Source organism: Nematostella vectensis, chromosome 10 (assembly GCF_932526225.1).
Source record: "Nematostella vectensis chromosome 10, jaNemVect1.1, whole genome shotgun sequence".
NCBI lineage: Eukaryota > Metazoa > Cnidaria > Anthozoa > Actiniaria > Edwardsiidae > Nematostella > Nematostella vectensis.
The window spans coordinates 8,581,740-8,606,913 of record NC_064043.1 but is presented as its reverse complement, the minus strand read 5'-3'; the positions used below and the strand labels follow the sequence as shown (position 1 = coordinate 8,606,913).

The window sequence follows — 25,174 nt, the reverse complement described above, 5'->3', positions numbered from 1 at the left end:
CGAGTTTGTACTTTGCTTTTGCGAGTTTGTACTTTGCTTTTGCTAGTTTGTATTTTGCTTTTGCGAGTTTGTATTTGGCTTTTGCGAGTTTGTATTTGGCTTTTGCGAGTTTGTATTTGGCTTTTGCGAGTTTGTATTTTGCTTTTGCGAGTTTGTATTTTGCTTTTGCTAGTTTGTATTTTGCTTTTGCGAGTTTGTACTTTGCTTTTGCGAGTTTGTACTTTGCTTTTGCTAGTTTGTATTTTGCTTTTGCGAGTTTGTATTTTGCTTTTGCTAGTTTGTATTTTGCTTTTGCTAGTTTGTACTTTGCTTTTGCGAGTTTGTACTTTGCTTTTGCGAGTTTTTATTTTGCTTTTGCGAGTTTGTATTTTGCTTTTGCTAGTTTGTATTTTGCTTTTGCTAGTTTGTATTTTGCTTTTGCTAGTTTGTATTTTGCTTTTGCGAGTTTGTATTTTGCTTTTGCTAGTTTGTATTTTGCATTTGCGAGTTTGTTTTTTGCATTTGCAAGTTTGTATTTTGCTTTTGCTATCATGTATTTTGCTTTTGCAAGTTTGTACTTTGCAATTGCGAGTTTGTATTTTGCATTTGCGAGTTTGTATTTTGCATTTGCGAGTTTGTATTTTGCTTTTGCGAGTTTGTATTTTGCTTTTGCGAGTTTGTATTTTGCTTTTGCGAGTTTGTACTTTGCTTTTGCTAGTTTATACTTTGCAATTGCTAGTTTATACTTTGCAATTGCGAGTTTGTATTTTGCATTTGCGAGTTTGTATTTTGCTTTTGCTAGTTTGTATTTTGCTTTTGCGAGTTTGTAGTTTGCTTTTGCTAGTTTGTATTTTGCTTTTGCGAGTTTGTATTTTGCTTTTGCTAGTTTATACTTTGCTTTTGCTAGTTTGTACTTTGCATTTGCGAGTTTGTATTTTGCATTTGCGAGTTTGTATTTTGCTTTTGCTAGTTTATACTTTGCATTTGCGAGTTCGTACTTTGCTTTTGCGTGTTTGTATTTTGCTTTTGCGAGTTTGTATTTTGCTTTTGCGAGTTTGTAGTTTGCTTTTGCGAGTTTGTATTTTGCTTTTGCGAGTTTGTATTTTGCTTTTGCTAGTTTGTATTTTGCTTTTGCTAGTTTGTATTTTGCTTTTGCTAGTTTGTATTTTGCTTTTGTGAGTTTGTATTTTGCTTTTGCGAGTTTGTATTTTGCTTTTGCGAGTTTGTATTTTGCATTTGCGAGTTTGTATTTTGCTTTTGCGAGTTTGTACTTTGCATTTGCGAGTTTGTATTTGGCTTTTGCGAGTTTGTATTTTGCTTTTGCTAGTTTGTATTTTGCTTTTGCGAGTTTGTATTTTGCTTTTGCTAGTTTGTATTTTGCTTTTGCTAGTTTGTATTTTGCTTTTGCTAGTTTGTATTTTGCTTTTGCGAGTTTGTATTTTGCTTTTGCGAGTTTGTATTTTGCTTTTGCGAGTTTGTATTTTGCTTTTGCGAGTTTGTATTTTGCATTTGCGAGTTTGTATTTTGCTTTTGCGAGTTTGTACTTTGCATTTGCGAGTTTGTATTTGGCTTTTGCGAGTTTGTATTTTGCTTTTGCTAGTTTGTATTTTGCTTTTGCGAGTTTGTATTTTGCTTTTGCTAGTTTGTATTTTGCTTTTGCTAGTTTGTATTTTGCTTTTGCGAGTTTGTATTTTGCTTTTGCGAGTTTGTATTTTGCTTTTGCGAGTTTGTATTTTGCTTTTGCGAGTTTGTATTTTGCTTTTGCGAGTTTGTATTTTGCATTTGCGAGTTTGTATTTTGCTTTTGCGAGTTTGTACTTTGCATTTGCGAGTTTGTATTTGGCTTTTGCGAGTTTGTATTTTGCTTTTGCGAGTTTGTATTTTGCTTTTGCGAGTTTGTATTTTGCTTTTGCGAGTTTGTATTTTGCATTTGTGAGTTTGTATTTTGCTTTTGCGAGTTTGTACTTTGCATTTGCGAGTTTGTATTTGGCTTTTGCGAGTTTGTATTTTGCTTTTGCGAGTTTGTACTTTGCATTTGCGAGTTTGTATTTTGCATTTGCGAGTTTGTATTTTGCATTTGCGAGTTTGTATTTTGCTTTTGCGAGTTTGTACTTTGTATATTTTTTCGGGTGGGGGGAGGGGTAGGTATACCCTCAACAGCGGGCTCGCAAGCTAAAGCAGCTAAATGAATTCCCTGCTATCATTGAGCCAATCAGCAGACGTTTGCCGTTCCGAAAGTTCTTGTTGCGCACAATATAGATCTCGCATGCGTGTTCGATAAATGCCGCTTCACACGGGATTTTTTTTTTTTTTAATTACTGATAGAAAATATGCAAAATGTCTATTTTCTAGAGAAGGATTTTCTGGAGTGATTTTTCATATAGCTGATTGACTGCCAATTATTTGCAGTAGGACTTGGTGGTCAACCAGATCAAAAGCCTTGCGGTAGTTAATGTGCGCTAAAATCAGCAACCGTTTTCACTCGAATAAGCGCTCCCCGAATAAGCAACCCCTTGAACCAAAACTATTAATGAGCACCCGAATAAGCGCCCCGTCTGAGAGTCGAAAAAATCTAATGAGCGCCGGAGCTCTTACTGTAAAAACGGTATGTTGTTGTTATCCCTAAAACCAGCTTGATGCTTGAACAGCAGATTTTAGAGCCCCCGAATGGTTCCTCGAAATTCCGATGTGCTCGGCTAATGCATGCTCGCGCAATTTTTTCCGCCTAAAAATGCTCGGTCTCGCATAAAAAAACGGGGTGCTCGCAAAAGACCCTTCAGGGGCCCGTTGCTTTCTGGCGCTCTCTCATTGGTTAGCGGTCTAACGACCGTCTCGACTGCGAAATGGCTTCCGTGTCACGCCATACCTGCATTCAGCAAGAACATGAGCTTGATTATCTTCCGTCTTTGCCGTACATTCGATACAGTGTCACCAGTGTAAAGCCCAGTCTTGCTCTTATGATAAACCTTTGTTGGTTGCATCTGTTTATATAGCTCGTGTAGGCCCGCTATGGTGCTGGTAGGTGCAGTCTTCCATACTGACATACAGGAGAAGCATTTCACCCTGTTTCTTCATCATCCCTACTTTGCGTTACAAGTTTTCCCTGCCAACTTGCTAATCTCACCCTACACAATCGTTTTTTATTCCTGCATTCTTTAATTCCGCTTCGATCTTCTTAGCTGGCACCTCTTTGTTGGCTTGGCTGTTTACCATCGTCGGTTTGGAATGAGGCAGGTCCAAACCGAGCTCATTCGCATATTCCTTGCACCGACCAATGACCGCCGCCCCTTCTCTTCTGCTCTCGTCTCGCAAATGCAAAGTACATATTACCTGTCAACTCTCCCGCATTAGGCGAGAGTCTCAAGATTTTGACCTCTTCTCCCGCGTGGAGCACCAAATCTTCTGTATTTTAGCGACTTTTTTCCAGAAAAATCCTTCTCTAGAAAATCGACATTTTGCATATTTTCTGTCAGTAATAAAAATGAATAATAATCCCGTGTAAAGCGCCATTTATCGAACACGCATGCGAGATCTATGTTGTGCGCAAGAACTTTCTGAACAGCAAACGTCTGCCCCGTCTGCCCCGTTTCTGTCAGTAATTGCTTATTTCTTGGTAGGACTTATTTTGTTTAACCAGGTTTTCTATCTCTTCTTGATTCTCGTTCAAGTATTCTGCCATTTTGATTTTTTTTTTCAAGAAAAAAGTCGGGAATCAGTACACCGCAAAGGGTGATGGTTATACTAAGTAGCCCGCCTGTGATTGGAGGAAATGAATAGAAGCTTGAAATAAATAGACCTTGTTCGTTGAATTGCCAGAAATTGACTTAATGACTAATTTACTGTTGATGAAAATAAACAGAAATATCGTATAATAAAATGGTATAGGAATATTCAAAATGGCTGCATCCAAATGTGAAATGGATGAGGCAGGGAATATAAATTTTAAAATGAAAATTGACAGTATTGAAAAAAGCATAGGGATTTTTCTATTTCGAAGTCAAAATGACAAGTTTAAATTTAGAAATAATCTTTTTTCGTCAACAAAAAATGAATTAAATGCCAAAAGTAGAATTGCCGGAAATTCGCCCTGACTTATTTTCTGTTGATGAAAATAAACAGAAATATTAAATAATGGTAGGTATATTCAAAATGGCTAAATCCAAATGTGAAATTGAAGTTCTTTTAAGTTTCTAATTTTCAATTAAATAAAGGTAGGAAATATCCTTTTTTAAATGAAAATTGACAATATCGAAAAAGCATAGCAATTTTTCTAATTCAAAGTCAAAATGAGAAGTTGAAATTTAGAAATATCCTTTTTTTCGTCAACAAAAAATGAAATAATTGCCAAAAGTAGAATTGCTGGAAATTCTCACTGATTTACAAACACGCAAAAGCAAAATACAAACTCGCAAAAGCAAAATACAAACTAGCAAAAGCAAAATACAAACTCGCAAATGCAAAGTACAAACTCAGAAGCAAAATACAAACTAGCAAATGCAAAATACAAACTCGCAAATGCAAAGTACAAACTCGCAAAAGCAAAATGCAAACTAGCAAAAGCAAAATACAAACTCGCAAAAGCAAAATACAAACTCAGAAGCAAAATACAAACTAGCAAAATAGAGATACAAACTCAGAAGCAAAATACAAACTAGCAAAATAGAAATACAAACTCGCAAGAGCGAAATACAAACTCAAAAAGCAAAGTACAAACTCGAAAGCAAAATACAAACTCGCAAAAGCAAAATACAAACTCGCAAAAGCAAAATACAAACTCGTGATGTTGATTGCAAAACATTGAAATGCGAAACCGAATAGGGCAGTGGCCCCGCTGGGCTTCCGTAAAAAAAACCTATTTTTTTGTTCTTTCGGAGTTGGTTAGATTTTTATGAGACAACTCGCTCCCTCCCTCCCCCTCCCCCCCGGAAAAATTACGTCCACTTTTTCGGATTTCGCACCCCCCCCTCCAAGAAAAATCCTGGGTACGGGCCAAGTGGTGGGGTAAGTAAAATAGCGAGTGAGAGGTGAACCATAGGCTTACGAGAGTGGATGCATGCATACTATAGTATGAGTGGGGGTGGGGTTAGTACAATAGCGAGTGAGAGGTGAACCATAGGCTTACGAGAGGGGATGCATGCATACTATAGTATGAGTGGGGGTGGGGTTAGTACAATAGCGAGTGAGAGGTGAACCATAGGCTTACGAGAGGGGATGCATGCATACTATAGTATGAGTGGGGGTGGGGTTAGTACAATAGCGAGTGAGAGGTGAACCATAGGCTTACGAGAGGGGATGCATGCATACTATAGTATGAGTGGGGGTGGGGTTAGTACAATAGCGAGTGAGAGGTGAACCATAGGCTTACGAGAGGGGATGCATGCATACTATAGTATGAGTGGGGGTGGGGTTAGTACAATAGCGAGTGAGAGGTGAACCATAGGCTTACGAGAGGGGATGCATGCATACTATAGTATGAGTGGGGGTGGGGTTAGTACAATAGCGAGTGAGAGGTGAACCATGGATTTCTAACGTGGTACGTGTATGCACGGAGTGAGTCATGGCGGACATAGTTGGGATAACGGAGCACAAGAAACTATTAAGTATTAACAAGAAAAAGCAATTCAGATGGAGCAGAGACTCTGATCAACTAAAAGAATTTCTGTTGTCCTACTTAGAGGAAGGAAATAACGACAAATTTGTCAGCATAAGTAGGAAAGGAGCAACAAGTGTACTTAAATTTGAATCGGTGACGGTTAATTTCTACACCAGCACGAATACACTCCAGATACAAGGTGCGGGTAAAGATGGTTATATCTCAAAACTCACCGATCTAGTAAACACAAATAGTGGCAATAACGAAAATGCTGAGACCGAAACTGATCAAGCAGAAGCGGGCGAAGAGATATCACAATCGAGCAAGAAACAGGACGAAGAGAAAGGCGAAAAAGCGATGCATGATGCTCGCTATGAAGAGATCGAAGCTTTTATGGCAACTCAAAGAGAGTTTAACTCGAAAATAGAAAGTCAAGTTTCCAAAAATACGATCGAGATTGGGGAGCAAAGTATTGATTTGGAGGATTGGAAACAGAAGATAAAGAATGGTCTGTCCGATGTGAAGATGCATTGTGAAAGTCAAATCGACTCACTCAAGTTTGAAATAAGCGAAAGTATTAAAGATGTCGCTAAACAAGTCTCCAACCTGTCAAACAAAGTAACAAGCGAGTTTAAGTCCGTCAAAAATAAATCTGCATCAACAGCGGAAACAATCCTCAAAATATTAGGCGACTTAGGAGAAATTAAGGATCAACTCCTAAAGACAGAAGAATCAGTGGCGCAGATTCACGAGACCACGCAATCAACCCACTCACGCGAACAGACGGAAGCAATTGAAGTATGCAGTCAAGAAACCAGCGAAAGTCACCGAATTGAAATACTTGATCAGTCACGGCAATCCGGTCAGAGAGAGGCAATAGATATAAACAGACAGTATGCTAGTCACAGAAACAGCCGACTTGAAACACCTCGGGATACTAGTAGCCACCCAAGGACTCAGCAACGGGAAAATCGCCCCAATCAACCAAGCAGTGCTGCGCAAACCAGTGGCAGTAGTAATGGACCAGTTCTACTACTGGGTGATTCCGTTCTCAGAGGTATAAACAACCGTAGATTCTGTCCAAGCCGATTTGTAAATAAGCAATACGTACAAGGTGGAACGCAGGAAATGGAGGAGTACATCGATTCGCTTACAAAAGAAGACAAAAACGACTACGAATGTATTGTGGTTCACTCCGGGGTAAATGATTTAAGGAAGTCTAGAGCAACAGACATCGCTGACAACATGCAAAGATGTGTTCAGAAATTAAAATCACGTTGGCCGAAAGCAAACATCTATGTGTCGGGAGTTTTATACAGTCTCAAGGGAGACAATGTAAAAGTAGATGACGTAAATTATTATTACGAAGAAATCTGTCGGAACAATCAGGGATTATGTAATTTCATCAACAATCAAAAAGTCACTGCGGACCGATTTGGAAACATCGATGAGGACTCCTTCTACGATGACATCCACTTGAACAATCAAGTTGGTACCAAAAAGTTAGTGACGAACATCAAGGTACAAGTTGGTCTGAGAAGCGAAGACAAGGAATCCAATCGAGAAGGACAACAAGCTAGGAAATTTAACAGACAAAGAAGACAAAGACCCCCATGGAATTCAAGCTATAATGAAGCATTTCCGACACTTCCACCACCTTTCCGAGCACTTGACGCATTGGCGGAATATCTCAAAAGACAGGGGTTTGCGCACCGTCCAAGATAAGTGCATATGTTTAAATAATTTAATTCACATGTAATCAGAAAAAGATTCGTTTTGGTTGTTGGAACTTAAACGGTTTCAACAGTAGGGTTGTCGGAAATAAGTTAAAATTTAATGATACTTTAAGCACTATTAAAAGACACGACATTTTTGGGATAGTGGAAACGCATGCAAATCAAAATTCCGATCTCAAAATAAACAACTATAAACATTTTGTAAAACATAGAGATTCAACAAGATACAAAAAATCGGGGGGTATAGCCGTGTACATCAGAGAAAATATTTCCAGTGGAGTTAAATATATACCAACAGATAATGAAAATGTCCTATGGGTTAAATTGTGTAAAAATATTTTCAACTTACAAAAAGACATTTATTTAGGAACTGTGTATCTAAGCCCAGCAAACGGGCGATGTAATAATTATGAAGAAGACATTCTAGAAGAACTTGAATTTGAAATATTAAGGCTCTCTCTAAAGGGGGATGTCATTATCCAAGGGGACTTTAATGCAAGAACGGGTATTTTGCAAGAATTTGCTCTGGATGATGAACAAAATGACGAATTTATGGGTCTACCAAAAGATTACCAAATTGATATTCCAAATAATAGAAATTCACAAGACTCTAAGGTGATTGACAGCCGAGGAAGAAATTTAATAGAAACGTGCACTGCACTCAATATGCGAATTTTGAACGGCAGAGTAGTAGGTGACCTTGAAGGTAAGAAAACCTGCTTTCGATACAACGGAAGCAGCGTTGTTGATTACATAATTGTAAATAATGAAAGTTTAGACATTGTTGATTATTTCATTGTGAATCCGCTTGAGCCACACCTGACTGATCACTGTTCGCTTTCATGCAGTCTAAACCTGAAATTTACATTTAAACAAAAGGATAATTCAGAAAACGTACAACTAAGTGAGCTCAAAAGATTGCGCTGGAATAACGAGATCAGTAGCGAGTTAAAGCTATTGTTCGAGTCCGAAGAAGTGCAAACAAATTTAAATGCGGCTTTAAATAATAATTGCGTAGACACATCAGTAGATCTTTTTACAGAAACGCTCTTATCCGCATGCGAAAACGCAGGACTGCGCTACCAAAACAATGACATTAAAGAGAGCAGCGTTAACAAAATGTGGTTCGACAAGGAATGTAAAAATGAAAAAGAAAATTTACGCTCACTAGGCAAATTACTTTCAAAGGAGCCTGACCAACGCGAGCTAGGAGCCGTCTTGAAGGAAAAAAAGAAGTCTTTTAAAAAACTCTGTAGGCGGAAAAAGTATACGCATTATAATAATATAGTAAACAGTATCGATTTCAGAAACTCTAAAAACACTTGGAAACAAATAAATAGGATTTTCAACAGCAATACACATAAACAATCACATCAAATTAGACCCGAAGAAGCTGCTGTTTTTCATCAGCACTTCGAACAATTAAACGCGACAATAGAATCACAAAATACAATGGAAGAAGTAGAAAAAACGCGAATAAACAATAGGCAAGGGCCATTGGATCACGAATTCACGGAACTCGAAATAACTAACGCCATAAAAAGTCTAAAAACGGGTAAAGCACCCGGCGCTGATAATATTTTAAACGAAGTATTAAAGTGCGGCGAAGAAACTCTGAAAAAGCCATTACAAATTTTGTTTAATAAAATTTTGAATAGTGGGGAATACCCATCTAGCTGGAGTTATGGTCTGATAGCACCGATCCTGAAAAAAGGAGATCCTAGTAAACCGGAAAATTTTAGAGGTATTACCTTACTCTCGTCACTAGGAAAAGTTTTCACATCCATAATGAACAACAGATTGTACAATTACCTTGTCGAAAGAAAAATAATCAAACCTGAGCAGGGAGGATTCAGAAAAGAGCATGGAACAGTGGTAGTATTTTCATCCTAAAATCTTTGATTGACAAATACGTTAAAGCAAAGCCAAAAAAGAAACAAAACTTCCTATTTACGTGTTATGTTGATTTCAGTAAAGCTTTCGACAGAGTACCAAGACACAAACTTTTTGATAAGCTAGAGCGTTCAGGCGTAACAGGGCGATTTCTTGAAGTTTTGAAATCAATTTACACAAATGATAAGTCCTCAGTCAAAATTAGAAATCTGTTAACGCCAGCCTTTAGGTGTTACAACGGAGTGAAACAGGGATGTATGATTTCCCCGACACTATTTAATTTTTATCTCAGCAGCTTGTCCGAGGAACTAAATACAGTAAGAAATTGCAACGATGTCGAACTCAATTCACGACCTATTAGTTGTTTACTTTATGCCGACGATTTGGTAATCGTCTCGAAGACTGCCACGGGGCTACAAAAATATTTAGACAAACTAAGCGAATTTTGTGATGAAGCAAAACTCACTGTTAATCTAGAAAAAACTAAGATAATGATATTTAATAACTCTGGGAAAACAATGAACAACTATCTCTTTAAATACAGAAACAGTAAAGTTGACATTGTCAAGTCATATAAATACCTTGGGGTGCATTTTAGCACCTTTGGGAACTTCAGCCTAGCAAAGCAAGAAATAAAGAAGGTCGGACTAAAAGCTTTGTATAAGCTTCGAAAAGAAATGGGAAACCACTTTAGAGACAAAATAACTCTAACACTTAGGCTCTTTGATACCCTTGTAACCCCAATTCTATTATATAGTAGCGAGGTGTGGGGAACAGACTGCAATGACAAACTAGAAAAAGACCCCATAGAATCTGTACACACAAGGTTTATACGTTGGCTGCTAGGCGTCAACAGGTACTGCAGTTCTAATGCATGTAGATCCGAGGTCGGTAGATTTCCAATGCGTTTAAAAGCCAAATGTAGAGCAATAAAATATTGGCAAAAAATGATAAATTCTGACCACAGTAAACTTGCTGTGTTGGCTTTCCTAGATTCTTTAGAAAATAACAGCAAGGTAACTTGGGTGCACAAACTGAAAAACATTTTAGATCGAGCAGGCTTGGGCTATATATGGCTTGATGCCCCAAACACGTCTATAAATTTAATAAAGATGCGCTTTGAAGATATCGAGCGACAGGTGTGGCTAAGTGAGATTCACAATGATAGTAGAAGAGACCCACGCCAAAAGAATAAATTGCGAACTTTCAGGACCTTCAAGGTGGTCTACGAACTTGAAAAATATCTTACCCAAATTAATAATGTACAACACAGAATTGCCGTCACAAAATTAAGACTAAGCAATCATAATTTGGCCATCGAAACAGGTAGACATGCCAAACCATATGTGCCCCCAAATGAGAGGAGGTGCACGATTTGCAAAAATGGAATAGAAAACGAAGAACACTTTCTGGTAAAATGCCCTACATACAACGCGATTAGAAAGGCATACTATAGTGTTACAAAAGACAAAACTAATATCAACTTAAATGCAATGACATCTGAAAGAGCTTTCCTTTTTATTATTACCATGGATCAAAGAAACGAGATCATTAACAGGGAAACTGCAAAATATATTTTTGACTGCACAAGAAAAAGATTTGAATGCCTAAAAGAATAAATGCACACCACGGATAATGACAACCTCCTTTTTATCTTAACTATTTGGAAAAACACCTGATATATAATCATGTATAAGGGTACCAAATAAAATTGATTGATTGATTGATTGATTGATTGACCATAGGCTTACGAGAGGGGATGCATGCATACTATAGTATGAGTGGGGGTGGGGTTAGTACAATAGCGAGTGAGAGGTGAACCATAGGCTTACGAGAGGGGATGCATGCATACTATAGTATGAGTGGGGGTGGGGTTAGTACAATAGCGAGTGAGAGGTGAACCATAGGCTTACGAGAGGGGATGCATGCATACTATAGTATGAGTGGGGGTGGGGTTAGTACAATAGCAGATGGGGAGGGGAGGGCTTCAATAGCAGGTTAGGTTGGAAGGGGAGTTGGTAAATACAATGGTATATGAGAGGCGGGACCAATGCAATTAATGGGGATCTTTACAATATTATGGGAATGGGGAGGGAGGAAATAAAATAACAGGTAAGAGGATGGGGCATTAAGTTACAGGCTGGGAGATAAAATAACGTACGAGGCTGGGATCAACGAACCAAGATGTACACGAAGGGGACAATAAAGGCGGGTAAAGCTTTAATATGAACGTCATTTTTTTTTTAAAGGTCGAACATACTGCGACTTAAACCAGTACCCAGTTTTCCCATGGATACTCACTAACTATGAGTCAGACAAACTGGACCTCAAAGATCCAAAGAACTACCGCGATCTTACCAAGGTAATACGCGAACAACTACCGCGACCTTATCAAGGTAATACGCGAACAACTACCGCGACCTTACCAAGGTAATACGCGAACAACTACCGCGATCTTACCAAGGTAATACGCGAACAACTACCGCGACCTTACCAAGGTAATACGCGAACAACTACCGCGACCTTACCAAGGTAATACGCGAACAACTACCGCGACCTTACCAAGGTAATACGCGAACAACTACCGCGACCTTACCAAGGTAATACGCGAACAACTACCGCGATCTTACCAAGGTAATACGCGAACAACTACCGCGACCTTACCAAGGTAATACGCGAACAACTACCGCGACCTTGTCAAGAAAATACATAAACAACTACCGCGATCTTACCAAGGTAATACGCGAACAACTACCGCGACCTTGTCAAGAAAATACATAAACAACTACCGCGACCTTGTCAAGGTAATACATGAACAACTACCGCGACCTTGTCAAGGTAATACATGAACAACTACCGCGAACTTACCAAGTTAAGCATGAGCGGGATCATGTCAAGGTCAAGCACAACATTATAAGCACAACTTAATTGGTTACTTTTGTTATTAGCCAATTGGAGCATTGAACCCAAATCGTCACGTGCAGTTCTTGGAGCGCTATGCATCCTGGGATGAAAACGACGACATTCCACCCTTCCATTATGGCACACACTACTCGACTTGCGGCTTCACATTAGCGTGGCTCATCAGGCTGGTAAGGTCTCAATTTATTCCTCTCTCCTGGCGACCTTCCTAACGACCTTCTATATGCTACCTTAGTCTATTTTTATTTTCTCTTTCTTCTCATACCCCGTACCCCATTGTTATTCTCGTCACTGACATCGATCCTTCTTTTCTTTTTTAACAGACCCAACCCTTTCCCTTCTTCCTTTGTTCTCATCCTCGCTCCCGTTCGTACCATTGTTCTCTCACTCATCTGAAATGTCATCCTGTATTCTAAATAATATCCAATACGTTTGCTATTGTATCGGCTGCTAGAATAGTAGGGCTGGAGGTGGGGGGGGAACGCCCTTATGACAGTATCCTTTTATGGTCTTTGCAGATCACTTTCTCCTTCTCTTGCCATCCCCTTTTTTTCCCGACAGTTCCTCTCAACCCCTCTATCCCCCCTAATTTCCTCACATTGTCAATGTGTGACCCCCATATTTATCGTTTTGTGTGTTTACCACTCTTTTAGGAACCGTTCGCCACTCAGTTCCTGAACCTTCAAGGCGGCAAGTTTGATCACCCAGGGAGGACGTTCTGCTCCGTGCAGCGCGCATGGCAAAACTGCAACCGAGACACGTCCGACGTAAAGGTGCGATACACCAAAGAATGAACATCATTTGTGAATGACCAAATTAAGACGAGATATCTCTGATATTTCAAATGTTGGTGCGGTAAGATAACTATTCTTAATTTCACAGGAGCTCATCCCGGAGCTGTTCTATCTGCCAGAGATGTTCTGTAACAGCAATAGGGTAAGAAGACATGGCAATTAAAACTTTATTCCAGTGCTGAGCGATCTTCCAGAATCAAGCGGTGGGTTATATAACGAAATATAGGTCCTTAATGCTTGCCTTACATGCTGCAGTTCACATTCGGTGTTGATGATGATGGGATGGTCATCGATGATGTGGAGTTACCGAGCTGGGCTAACACGCCTGAGCAATTCGTCACGATCCACAGAGCGGTAAGACAACGTTATATCGTTGTTATGAGTACTAATAAATCAACTTGTGTTTGCCACGTGCTCATGTTGTTCATTTCATACCCACAATGTTCTTATGTTGCATTTGTTCTTATTTGCATTTTATGTTGCACGTGCTCATTTTGTATTTATCAATCACGTGCCCATGTTGTATTTATCACGTGCTTATGTTGTATCTATCACATGTCCATGTTCTTATTTTTCATATTGCACTCACCTCTTGTAGGCTTTGGAGTCCGAGTACGTCTCATCACAAATTCACGGGTGGATCGACCTTATCTTTGGCTTCAAGCAGAGAGGTGAGTGTTGAATCTGGTGTCATGTATAGCCGAGAGGTGAGTGTTGAATCTGGTGTCATGTATAGCAGAGAGGTGAGTGTTGAATCTGGTGTCATGTATAGCCGAGAGGTGGGTGTTGAATCTGGTGTCATGTAAAGCAGAGAGGTGAGTGTTGAATCTGGTGTTGTCATGTATAGCAGAGAGGTGAGTGTTGAATCTGGTGTCATGTATAGCCGAGAGGTGAGTGTTGAATCTGGTGTCATGTATAGGAGAGAGGTGAGTGTTGAATCTGGTGTCATGTAGGTATAGCAGGGAGCAGGGGCGAATCCAGGGGTTCCAAATAGTGGTGGTGGGATGGGTTGATAAAAAGGGGTGCCGGATTCATTGTTCTTCTTTGGAGTTCCTTATATTTCTTGTAATCTTTCGAACCATCATATCTGGTAATAGAGGGGGGGGGATTGCGCTCGGGCCACCCCTAGATCCGCCCCTGGGGTGAGGGGTGAGCGTTAAGTGTTACATCTTGTATTATGTGTATGTTTAACAGAAACTCTTCCCCTTGCGTCTTGCAGGTCCTGAGGCGGTCAAAGCAACCAACGTGTTTTTCCACCTGACCTACGAGGGTTCCGTGGATCTGGATTCCATCAGCGACACCGTCATGCGAGAGGTGACACGATTTTTGCGTCTTTTTAGTTAGTTTTTCTGGTTCTATACATTTGTTCACAATTTTCTCAGAAATCGAGGTTGATATTTTTTCAACGGTTATCTATCACCTGGATGGATCCTTGATTGGATATTTTTAGTAGTAAGACGACTCATACAGACGCACCTTCAGCCCTGTGTCTTCTCTTATGGAGTAGTCTGTTAGCACCGGAAAGTACTTCTTCTAATTGATTTCCTATATTTTGCTATCATTGATCGTAGTTGATGTAACTTTAGGTGAAATGGATAAGTCTAGCGTCACATATTTTAGGAGGGTATTTTTCTACGGCTCATTGATATAATTAAATCTGATATTGTTAAATCTAACATAATAAGATTCTCAGTACTGACAATTTTTGACATTTTTCCAGGCTGTAGAACAACAGATCAAGAGTTTCGGCCAGACGCCCTCTCAGCTTCTTCTCGACCCCCACCCCCCACGGGTTACACAAGAAATGCAGGTATGTGACAGTCACCTCACCCTCACCCCCCATGGATCATTCAAGAGAAACAGGTATGTGACCTCCCTATCCCCTCCCCCTACGGATCACTCAAGAGATACAGGTATGTTGCTAGTGGCTTGGTTTTGTCTTATTGTTGCATTATTAGATCATCAAGTCACCCTTTGCGTTTGTTTTTCACAGGCACAAATCAACCAAGAGCCCTTCAAAAGTAAGTTTCTTATTTTGATAAATCCGTTTGCCCTTTTAGTTTTTCTTACTTCTTCCATTCTTGCAATGATTAACGCGGGCTGGTTCGTCATGTGTCTGGCGTGTCATGTGATTGATGTGTCATGTGATTGAGGTGTCTAGCGTCACGTGACCAGTGTTTTCCGTGACTCATGTCTCGTGTGACTGATAGATTACGTGCGCTGTTGCAGGTATTTTCCTCACGTTCAAAGTCACCGAGAACGTGCCCGTCACGTACGTGGCCGCACACACGGACCAGCATATCACCACGCCAGCGGTCGTCACCATTAGTTGTAACCAGTGCTTTTCGGTCAACCGCTGGCTTGCATCAGGTATGACTTTGCAGATGAATTGTGAATGATGCTTTGTCCCATCCCTCTAGCTATAAATTTTATTGATAATAGAATGTTTCTTATTTGACCTTTCTGCCTTCCCAGCTCAAAGTCTTCGCGATGTCCGGATTGAGCAAGATCCAATGCTTGGTAGGGTACAGTCTACATGGCCGATTTTTTCGGGGCAAAAAAAAAAACAAAACGAAACAAAAAAAAAAACGTTTATTTTCAACATCTTCCCCCTTCTCCCATCTAGCAGTGTTTACGAACGGGAATGTCCTGAAAACGCCATCACAACACATCCAACAGTGGTAGAAAAAAGCGGATAAAAATGTGTTGAAATTTTGTAGTGTGACTGCTTTTGGCCAAAATAAAGTATCGATGATTTTAGTACCGTTCTGTACTATCCTTAGAGGAGCTTCGTATCGTAGTATGACTTGGCTGAATATCCCACTGCTAAGACCGCATCACTTGCATCCTTGTTCATTTCTCATCAGCCGCTGAATACATAATAGGGCACTTGCGCTAAGAAGTCACGTGACTTCATGGCCATTCAAGTCAAAATAAACCCCAGAAAAGGTTGCGGCCTTCACGCCAGACAAGGACGAGAATATAAAACCTTTTAATGGAAATAAGCCCTTTCTGGCAAAGAAAATTTCTGGCAGATTGTTAAGCGCTGAATTTTTTTGTTGTTTCGTTATTTTGCCGTAAAAACCCCGAGCGTGCACAAGTTTGTCACCAAAAAAGTCAAGTGGTCAAGTTAGCGCAAGTCTGATCTCTTAGCGCAAGTCTGATCTCTTAGCGCAAGTCCCCTATTGATCTGTTAAAGAACTCTTATCGCCCAGTCATTCAAATTTGAAAGACAAAATATTTAAAATAAATAAAAATAGCCATCTAAACGCAAAGTTTATATTTTATACTTATTTACCAATTTAAATAACAAAAATTATCGCAAAATGACAAAGAATATCACAATAACTTCCCAAAATCAGACGATGAGAATGGATGCTTTCCTGCATTTGTTATTTTTCTAGGATGACAACATGGCGGGCTGACAGATACTTTTTAATCCCTCTCATTCAGGTACGCCTTCAGGTCGTCAGCGGCGTCAACTGGGTGAACCACTTGACCAGACCGTGACCCCTAGCGCCTCGTGCTTCGTCGTCACTTGCGACAACAGGACGATCATGGCGTGTGGCTACTGGGATAACAGCTTCAAGTGCTTCTCTACCGAAAGCGGTCAGTCCGGTTGTACCCGAATTGCGACGTCACCACAGCCCTTTCTTTCCTGTTCTCTCTCGTTCGCGTGTCTCCTGGCGCATAGGGCCTCAGTTTCTCTCGATCTCGATACAAGTATAGTGCGCTTCTATGTCCACAAAGGCAAAGTTTTAACAGCTAGCCAATTAGGATGCGAGATTCATATGTTGATGATTTTAGCTTCTAGAAGTTATTTTGTTAAAAACGTCTCTTTTCTACTCTCTTTAATAAGCCTTTCCAGCAAGAGTATCCATACCTCCAGCAATTGCCTGGTTTTACTCACCTGTTGTGGAGGTTTCGTCTAATCAGTGACCCTCACATACACTTCTACAAGGGTTGGTAGGGGGTTTTGTTTGTTTATTTTGAAACAAAACAACCTACAATCAATTCCAGGGGGCGCGCACCTATCCCCTCCCCTCCCCTCCCCTCCCCTCCCCTCCCCTCCCCTCCCCTCCCCTCCCCTCCCCTCCCCTCCCTCTCCTCGTACGTCAAGGTCTTTTCTATTGATCGTTCTAAAGAACCAACAAATCGTAGAAGCTTTACGTATGGAATCTATCGCTGCCTGCACATCCTCCCTAAACCATGGCTAAGCGCCTGGCATTCTCGCCTTTTATTTTCAGGCAAACTGACGCAGTGCGTGTTCGGACACTCGGACGTCGTCACGTGTCTCGTGTACTCTCGTCACCAGGGCTTGGCCGGGGGTGATGCTATCGTGGTGTCGGGGTCACGTGACGCCACTGTGCTTGTCTGGCATTGGAGCGAGAGAATTCAGCGAGTGACGGCCGCGAGTAACTCTGTAGGTGAGTAAGGGATTGTGGATGTGAATTGGGGATGGATGTGGAGGGTTCCGCTATAAAAAACAGAGCTCCTCCCACCCCCGGTCTCGAATTTGCGATTATAATCATAACACTGCAACGATAGCAGTCACAAATTATAAGCCTTCTGTAAAATTGCTTATCTCTGAGCCTCAGTCGGCTGGAATAAAACTATTTTTGCACAGGTAACAAGACAGTTGTGTTAAAAGATTATTGAATTAGTTATTTGCTGTCCACTCACGTTTTCGGTGCAAAATTTTAAATTTTATTTTGCGCTATCCATAATCTAGCGCATCTGCATAAATTATTCTCGCGCTGTGATGAAAATGCTTGTATTTTAGAGCGCACACAGGTTGGTATAACATTGTTTTACGTTAGGTAGAAACATGTTTAGATGGACAACTCTAGAAATGATATTTATTTTGGTTTAGAATATAAATTTTGAATTTAGCTCTCAGAGCATGTTTACTCATTGACGGCTGATTGATAACTGATTGTTCTTGAGCCCGGGGGTGGAAGGAGCTTTCCCTTTTATAGCGGAACCTCGTGTTTAAGAAAAAGAAAAGGGAAACATGGGAAACGTAAAATATTAAAAAGTGGAAACAGGTCGAAAGGGCGTATGATAGGGAGAGGGTAAGTAAAACAGAACCGAAGAAAGGGAATGTGATTTGTTTATATGTAAGTTAGACGAATGGGCTGATAAAAAAGGGAAATCAAATGAAGGGATAGGGGAAGAGGGAGGCAGTGCAATGCAAGATGGGAAAATAAAAGAAAGGGTATAAAACGAAAAATGGAGGGACAGGAATGAAGGAAAATGAAATTAAAGAGAATTAAATTGATGGGAGGAAAAGGAGGCAGAAATACAGAGGAATAAGGGACATAAGACTATTTTTTGACATCTTGTTGCTAAGCTACTATTGTTTCAGGTGGAGACCCCTCCCCCTTGGCGATCCTCACTGGTCACGAACAACCTATCACGTGTGTGGACGTCAACGCCGCCCTCGGGCTAGTAGTCAGCGGATCGCAGGGTAAGCTGCTAACCCCGTTCCCCTACTTACCAGCTGCTGAATACACCCTTCCACTTACAAGCCGCTAAATACACCCTCCACTTACAAGCCGCTGAATACACCCTTCCACTTACAAGCCGCTGTATGCACCCTTCCACTTACAAGCCGCTGTATACACCCTTCCACTTACAAGCCGCTGAATACACCCTTCCACTTACAAACCGCTGTATACACCCTTCCACTTACAAACCGCTGTATACACCCTTCCACTTACAAGCCGCTGTATACACCCTTTCACTTACAAGCCGCTAAATACACCCTCCATTTACAAGCGGGTCAGTACGCAGCTCTTACAAGCTGCAATTTGATTGGGCAAATGAACAATATCCGCACCTCGACACAAAGAACGAGAAAATAGAGACAAAAGAACTCCTTTGTAGAACAAAAATAATAGGAGACAAAGCAGCTGCGTACTTACTCGGGTCAGTACGCAGCTCTGTGACAGTAGGTATCGTGAGGTTTCTTTCACCTTGAGCGGCCCCATGCTTTAAAAGAAAGAAAAGTTCAACATTAATTTGATCGTGGCTTCTATTATTAATCACACAAAGAACGAGAAGAATAGAGACAAAAGAACTCCTTTGTAGAACAAAAATAATAGGAGACAAAGCAGCTGCGTACTTACTCGTGACAGTAGGTATCGTGAGGTTTTTTTCACCTTGAGCGACCCCATGCTTTAAAAGAAAGCAAAGTTCAACATTATTTGATCGTGGCTTTTAGGATTAATCAATACTTCCATCCTCAGAGGGTCCATGCCTTGTCCACACCGTGTCCGGGGACCGTCTTTACACGCTGCATGGTCCGGACGACTGTGTCCGACCTCGCCTAGTACGGCTTGTTCCAGGAGGCTTAATACTCGTGAATTATACTGACGATAGCGGTCACCTGGCGGTGTATACCATTAATGGACTGATGCGGGCCAAGCGGAAACTCGACGATCACGTGCTGGTGAGTGGGCAAACGTCACGACACGTGACACAGTTAGGCACGTGTCCCAGATAGAGATGAGCTGGGTTTGGATGGATGGTAACATATTATCGTGCAGGAGCGGGGCCGTAGCAGGGGTGGGGCACTGGGGGGCATGTGCCTCCTCCCCCAACCCCCTTTATATTTAAAAAAAATTAAAAGTAAATTACCAGCAGGGGCGTGGCTGTGCCCAACCAATATTTTCTTAATGTTTCTGTATTGATTCCCCCCCCCCCCCCTCCCCGGTCTTACATGGCCTGCTACGGCTTTGAAGAGTCATAAGCAATTGTATGGTATTGTATCTTCCAGTCGCTTGCCCTGACCAGGGATGGTAACTTTATGCTAGTGGGTGGGAGGAATGATAGAATATTATAATGCAGGAGTCATGGTATTGTCTCTTCCAGTCGCTTGCCCTGACCAGGGATGGTAACTTCATGCTGGCTGGCGGGTTTAGTCGCAGCCTTACAGTGTGGCGGACATACGACCTCGCCTTCATCCATTCTTATCCGCCCTGTGACGGCAGCATCCGGGGCCTCGACATCTCCACCGACCAGAAGTGAGTGCAACACCTGTACTTATGGTCAGCGGCAACTAACAGTGGAGTCCCTACAAGCCCGTAGCCAGAAATTTGAGCGGAGGGGGGGGGGGGGTTCGTTTACCCATTTAGCGGCCCATTTTCTCTTAGGGAGCTCGCCCTAGCTCGCAGTGGTACTGAATTTTCTTTCATGTGAGCAGACCTTCCAGTCGAGTGGAGAGTAGGAGTTCTTCCGAACCCCCCCCCCCCCCCTGGCGACGTGCCTGCCGTAGCCCAGACTTGCTATGTTGCCCGGGTCTTACCCTCAATACAGGTGTCGTTAAAGCGGGGCTCTTTGTATCATCTTTTTTGTGTTCCTTTTTTGTTTCCGTTGCTGGTGTTTTTGTTGTTGTTTTGGAGCTGTGGTCTGACCATGTGAAATGGGTTTGGCATGTTTTATGACGTATAGAGAAAAAGAGGAGCCTATTTTGTGTGCCCTTTTTTTGTTTCCGATGCTGCTGTTTTTGTTCGACAAACACAATCTCATGTTTATTGTCTGCTAAACTCCTAGTATTATTTTTTTTTAAATCCCGATTGTTTCTGTAGGTGTCTTGTCGCTGGACTTGCGTCGGGAAGTATCCTTGCCATAGCAACGGACTTCTCACGATGGCCTATCACATGAACACCTTCGATGGCCTATCTATATAACATAGAAACCTGAGTCGTGTCTAGATATCCACTCCTGCAGCCCTATAATTTGAGGATAGCTAGAAACTTGCTATCTTCATAATGGACAAATATAATCTAGACGTAGACACCACTTATTTAAACATTCTAATTCTAGTCTATGGTATTGAATCACAAGTGGTCGTGGAAAATAGCGAATTTTTGAGAAGTAAATAATACAATTATAATCAATGCAAGCAGATGATAGCATTTCAGAAAATAGCGAATTATTCAGAGAAGTAAATAATGCAATTGTCATTAATGCAAGCAGATTATTGCAGCATTTCAGTAATTATAAAACCATCCAAGGAGACTGGTCCCAAGTGCTGGTCTGTCTGAATGAAATATAATATAGCTCGATGTTTGTGAGGGAAGGGATTTATTTAAGGGAGAGGTCGTTGGTTTTAATGTTTTGCTCGGCGGCGTTGGACTGGTTATCTTAGCAAGTGAGACTTCCAGAATAGCGCGCAAAAAATGTTGTATTTGTTTTGGTCACCAGTTATGCGGTGTCCAGTAAATTATCAAATAGTTTAATTCGTCACTTCGTTAATGCAAATTTAATTTTTTTTTTAAGGCTTGGCACCTCTTTTGTCTTCACTCACAGGCAATAATAAGTATGGTCTCCAAAATCAGTGACACTTGTCATCCCAGGAGCAAAATTCATTAGTTAGTTATTAATATTTGTACTTAATTTGCACAGAACCCTAGGGATATAGCTATGAATATTAAGAAATACGGTTAACTTAAATGATATAAAGAATAAAATAAACGAAAAATGCTGATGTATGCTGTCTTGTTCTATGAAGCCATAGAAACGCGAAATACAAATTCCGTGTATAATTAAATCAATCAATTTTGAACTGTGTGTCGAAACTCCAGCTCGCCACTTGTGGCCTTCTAAAGGGCAGACCATTGGACAAGCGGAGAAAAAGACAGAAAAATGTATACAGAAAAGGAAAAAAAGCTAATGCGCTCCCCCTCCCCTCCCCTCGAGGAAGGGCACATTGCGTTAGTCAGCGGAATGTCTTAATGGACATGCGCTGTACCATTAAAATCACTGAACAAAACATGGCGGTGAGTGAACGAGAAGGTAGAAAGACAAGTGCGAGAATGTCGGATAACAAACCAGTTGGCCAGCCTCGGAATGTTAAACTACCATTTGCCAATGATGGAAGTTTTCTAGAGATGTTCAAAAAACGAATGGAAGCTATGGAGAAAGCTAAACAGCCTGAAAGTGATGCGACGTCATCTAAGAACAACGAAGATACGAACTCTTCATCTAACTCTGCGAGCACTAGTTCTACTAGTGATGACGAACGATCATCATCTCAACAATGCGACGACTCCAAAACACCCCCGATAAAACCGGCGTTGCAGTTACAGGTCTGGCCACAAATTCGAGCACAATTTTAGGGTTAATCGATCTCAAATTTCTTGCCAATCAAGAGGTCTTTTAAAAATTCATTAGTATACGTTACTTTCAGTAATCTATGGTTTAAAATGTTTTAGCGACGCTCTCTCCTACCTTAACGATACCGGTGGAATTGCATCGGCCTTGCATAGCATTGGATGTGGATTTAGCTGATTAAGCCTCGCTTGTTATATAAATTCCACTGAGACCTTTTTTAGTTGATGAATATAATTGTAAAAGTACCCCAAACTCCCTATTTCTCCAAGCTCACTAAAACTTGATGCAATCTAGAGGCATAGCAACATGAGGAGAGTAAAATACCATAGCATAAGAAAATTAGATGAGTTGACTGTCTTAGGCCTAGCCGTTCCATATGTATACATGTTATTAACATGAAACAATGGAATTTGCCTTATTTGTCCTAAACATAGGGTTGATGTTCATTGATCAGATTTATCATGTTGCTCCCGGCCCTACCAATCGATAATTCCGATAATCAATAATAATCGATAAAAATAAATATCAATCAATCGATTAATATCGGAATTCAATAGAAATTTATAACGTGAAACTGTGCGAGTACCAATTATTATCAATTATTATTGAAATAATTGATTATTATTTATTGTATTGATTTCTGTCCATCCCGCTGAAATGTATCACCCTTAACTGGCATGATCAATGTGTGACTGTGTTTCTTCAAAAAAATCAGATAGACAAGGTAAGATAAACAAAGCCAGTCTTTATATCGCTTCAAAAGGGCTCAATTTTACCATTTGCAAACCACATTCACAGTATTACGACATTTATCTACCAAAGGTTCTTTATTAACCCATAGGATTCTTGATAAGAGATTTTTGAACACTACTCAGCCATTACATTAGCTGATTGGAAAGCATAGAGATAAACACACAGAAGAGCTAGACGTATCATTCCTGGTTCACACGGTAACAGTGATTGCAGATTCAATTTTCCAGCGGTCAGTTTTAAATATAAAAAATCGGTAAAACCTAATATTAATCGATAATTATCAATATGAATAATCAACATGATTGAGTATTTTGGGACTGTGAGTATCAATTGATTTACAATATAACTCAATAATAATCAACTGATTAATATTGATTAATTCGGTTAGTTTCCGACCATCGATTTTTTATCGATTGGTAGGGATGGGTGTTGCTCTGCCCTAGCTTGCACCATAGTTTGGTGAGCTGGAGTATCATTGGTAAGTAACAACTGCAGTTTCTATCAAAGAGACCTGGTTTGGTTATCGATCCAAAAACCTAATACACGACTTTCAAAAATGGCGGCACCTTAGGGTTGGCCCTAGGGGCTGGTGACAAACTACATGGACGCCTTCATGGCCTCAACTCCATGTAGTCACCAGTCCCCAAGGGCCAACCATGAGATGCCACCATTTTTTTACACCTGGTACAAGTATGACTAGTAATAGTGGTGGCAACGATATTTCTAAATCAACATGTTGTAAAGTGGCAATTCCATAATGAATTTCCCTGATTAGTTGTCCTAATCATCAAGCTACCATAGCTTATTAAAAAGTAATGAAAACTTATGGGGGAAGTATTGCTCCAAATAACACAGGGAAAGAGAAAGTTTCTGACTGGCCGTATGGGTGGTGCAGCTAGACAGCTTCAGTTGAAGAAGAAGAAAGAGGAAAAACTAGCCGCTGAACAGGAGAAGAACTCAACCAAGGTACTAAATAATGCACTAAAGAAAATCTTTATACCCAAAAAAATCAGTTCATATTAGTGTTTTCAAAGACACAGGGTTGAGATACCCAAAAAATCAGTTCATATTAGTGTTTTCAAAGACACAGGGTTGAGATTGTACTGTATGCCTCGGGACTAGTGCTTGAAATATAACCTCTGTCCACAGTCCTGCCTACAAATTAAACAGTCTGGCTGAAGTCTTTCCTGTTATACATTAAATCAGTTCAGAATATGTTACAGATATTCCCCAGGAGTCCTGTACATGCCCTGATGTAGTCACTTTGGTCAAGACCATGATCACTCAACATCACATTTCCCCTTGACACTTTGGTCAAGACCATGATTACTCAACATCACATTTCCCCTTGACAATCACTGAATAACTGTCAGGATTGTGCGGTTCCCAGAAGTATTGAACATTTTATAAACTGAAAAACATGCCCCACTTGTATGCCTTTCCGCTGATGTTTGTTGATAATGCAGGCCATTCTTATCCTTTTCTTAAATGTTTTTTTTTTTTTGCAGCAGCAGGATGATAGTAAGAACACAGCTTGGAATGCTTACCTAGAGGAGGTAAAGAAATACAGAGAGACTTCATGCACAGAGGAAGTAGACAGAGTCCGGCCTCTAGTCAAGTGATGAAAATATATTTATATGTGTAATGTGATTATAACAAGTGGTTTACATATCCATGAAATAGCCTTAGATTTACTCAGCTTTAAAACACTCTTTTTTTCCCCTTTCTCATTGTATCATAGGTGAGGTTTGTTACCCAGAACTCCACATATTTCTTTGAGCCACAGCTATTTGCTCTAGGTCATGCTACTGGAAAGGTAGTGTCCAACTAGGGTTTGGCCCAAGCCATGACCTATGTAGTAAATGGCATTTCAGTCCATTGAACAGATTGTTGCATGTAGACACCCTGTTACACCCTATTGGACATTAGTTCTACAACTGTGGTTTTGGTATCTATTAGTTATTTGAAACTTTGGATATATTTTTGTGCATGTCCAGCAAGTGTCAATACTAGTGAAAATTTCCATATTTAGAACAGCCCAGTGTTGTGTTTTATGTATGTATATATAATTATGTAAATAAAAAAAAATCATTTGCCTATCGATGCAGTTTTACGGCATTTATTGTATTATTCAAGTATGCTCAGTAGCAAATTGTTTGAAACATACTAAAAAAGGCAAGTAACTTTAAAAGACCTTGTTTGTAGCCAACATTTCAATGCAGATGATATATTTTTGGATCTTAAAAAGGTATATGCAACCAAGGAGTTCCAATTCCTAATAATGGACAGTTTTTACAGGAAAATGTGAAAATGAATTAAAAGATGGAATTTAGCCACAAGACCAGTGGAATTATTACATAGAGCCTCCCTTCAAATTTATTAATA

General features: G+C 40.4%; 3 protein-coding genes across 7 annotated transcripts in view; all 3 read left to right on the top strand.

The window, feature by feature from the left end:
* LOC5513525 (neurobeachin-like) overlaps positions 1 to 21,412 on the top strand; it is a 76,219-nt gene extending 54,807 nt beyond the window's left edge. For all 4 annotated transcript variants that reach the window (XM_048733726.1, XM_048733729.1, XM_048733728.1 and 1 more), the window contains 17 exons: positions 11,450 to 11,562; positions 12,149 to 12,292; positions 12,776 to 12,895; positions 13,005 to 13,058; positions 13,172 to 13,270; positions 13,515 to 13,587; positions 14,136 to 14,230; positions 14,637 to 14,726; positions 14,910 to 14,937; positions 15,146 to 15,286; positions 15,392 to 15,436; positions 16,370 to 16,525; positions 17,164 to 17,343; positions 18,285 to 18,386; positions 19,168 to 19,370; positions 19,793 to 19,944; positions 20,509 to 21,412. In XM_048733726.1, coding sequence (XP_048589683.1) covers positions 11,450 to 11,562; positions 12,149 to 12,292; positions 12,776 to 12,895; positions 13,005 to 13,058; positions 13,172 to 13,270; positions 13,515 to 13,587; positions 14,136 to 14,230; positions 14,637 to 14,726; positions 14,910 to 14,937; positions 15,146 to 15,286; positions 15,392 to 15,436; positions 16,370 to 16,525; positions 17,164 to 17,343; positions 18,285 to 18,386; positions 19,168 to 19,370; positions 19,793 to 19,944; positions 20,509 to 20,584 — 1,871 coding nt within the window. In that variant the 3' untranslated portion in view covers positions 20,585 to 21,412. The remainder of the gene's footprint in view (positions 1 to 11,449; positions 11,563 to 12,148; positions 12,293 to 12,775; positions 12,896 to 13,004; positions 13,059 to 13,171; positions 13,271 to 13,514; positions 13,588 to 14,135; positions 14,231 to 14,636; positions 14,727 to 14,909; positions 14,938 to 15,145; positions 15,287 to 15,391; positions 15,437 to 16,369; positions 16,526 to 17,163; positions 17,344 to 18,284; positions 18,387 to 19,167; positions 19,371 to 19,792; positions 19,945 to 20,508) is intronic.
* On the top strand, positions 5,521 to 8,755 carry LOC125573267. Its single transcript, XM_048733732.1, has 2 exons — positions 5,521 to 6,273; positions 6,731 to 8,755. Exons 1-2 carry the CDS (start codon positions 5,536 to 5,538, stop codon positions 6,773 to 6,775), a joined length of 783 nt encoding a protein of 260 aa, XP_048589689.1. The 5' UTR covers positions 5,521 to 5,535; the 3' UTR covers positions 6,776 to 8,755.
* Positions 21,413 to 21,664: 252 nt separating the features above from the next.
* LOC116618891 (telomerase RNA component interacting RNase) lies at positions 21,665 to 24,888 on the top strand. Of its 2 annotated transcripts, none has more exons than XM_032383063.2 (3): positions 21,665 to 22,011; positions 23,645 to 23,755; positions 24,298 to 24,888. In XM_032383063.2, exons 1-3 carry the CDS (start codon positions 21,697 to 21,699, stop codon positions 24,409 to 24,411), a joined length of 540 nt encoding a protein of 179 aa, XP_032238954.2. In that variant the 5' UTR covers positions 21,665 to 21,696; the 3' UTR covers positions 24,412 to 24,888. The 2 variants fall into 2 exon arrangements, with proteins under 2 accessions (XP_032238954.2, XP_032238953.2); XM_032383062.2 differs by having other exon boundaries at positions 21,666 to 22,011; positions 24,295 to 24,888.
* Positions 24,889 to 25,174: the final 286 nt, after the last annotated feature.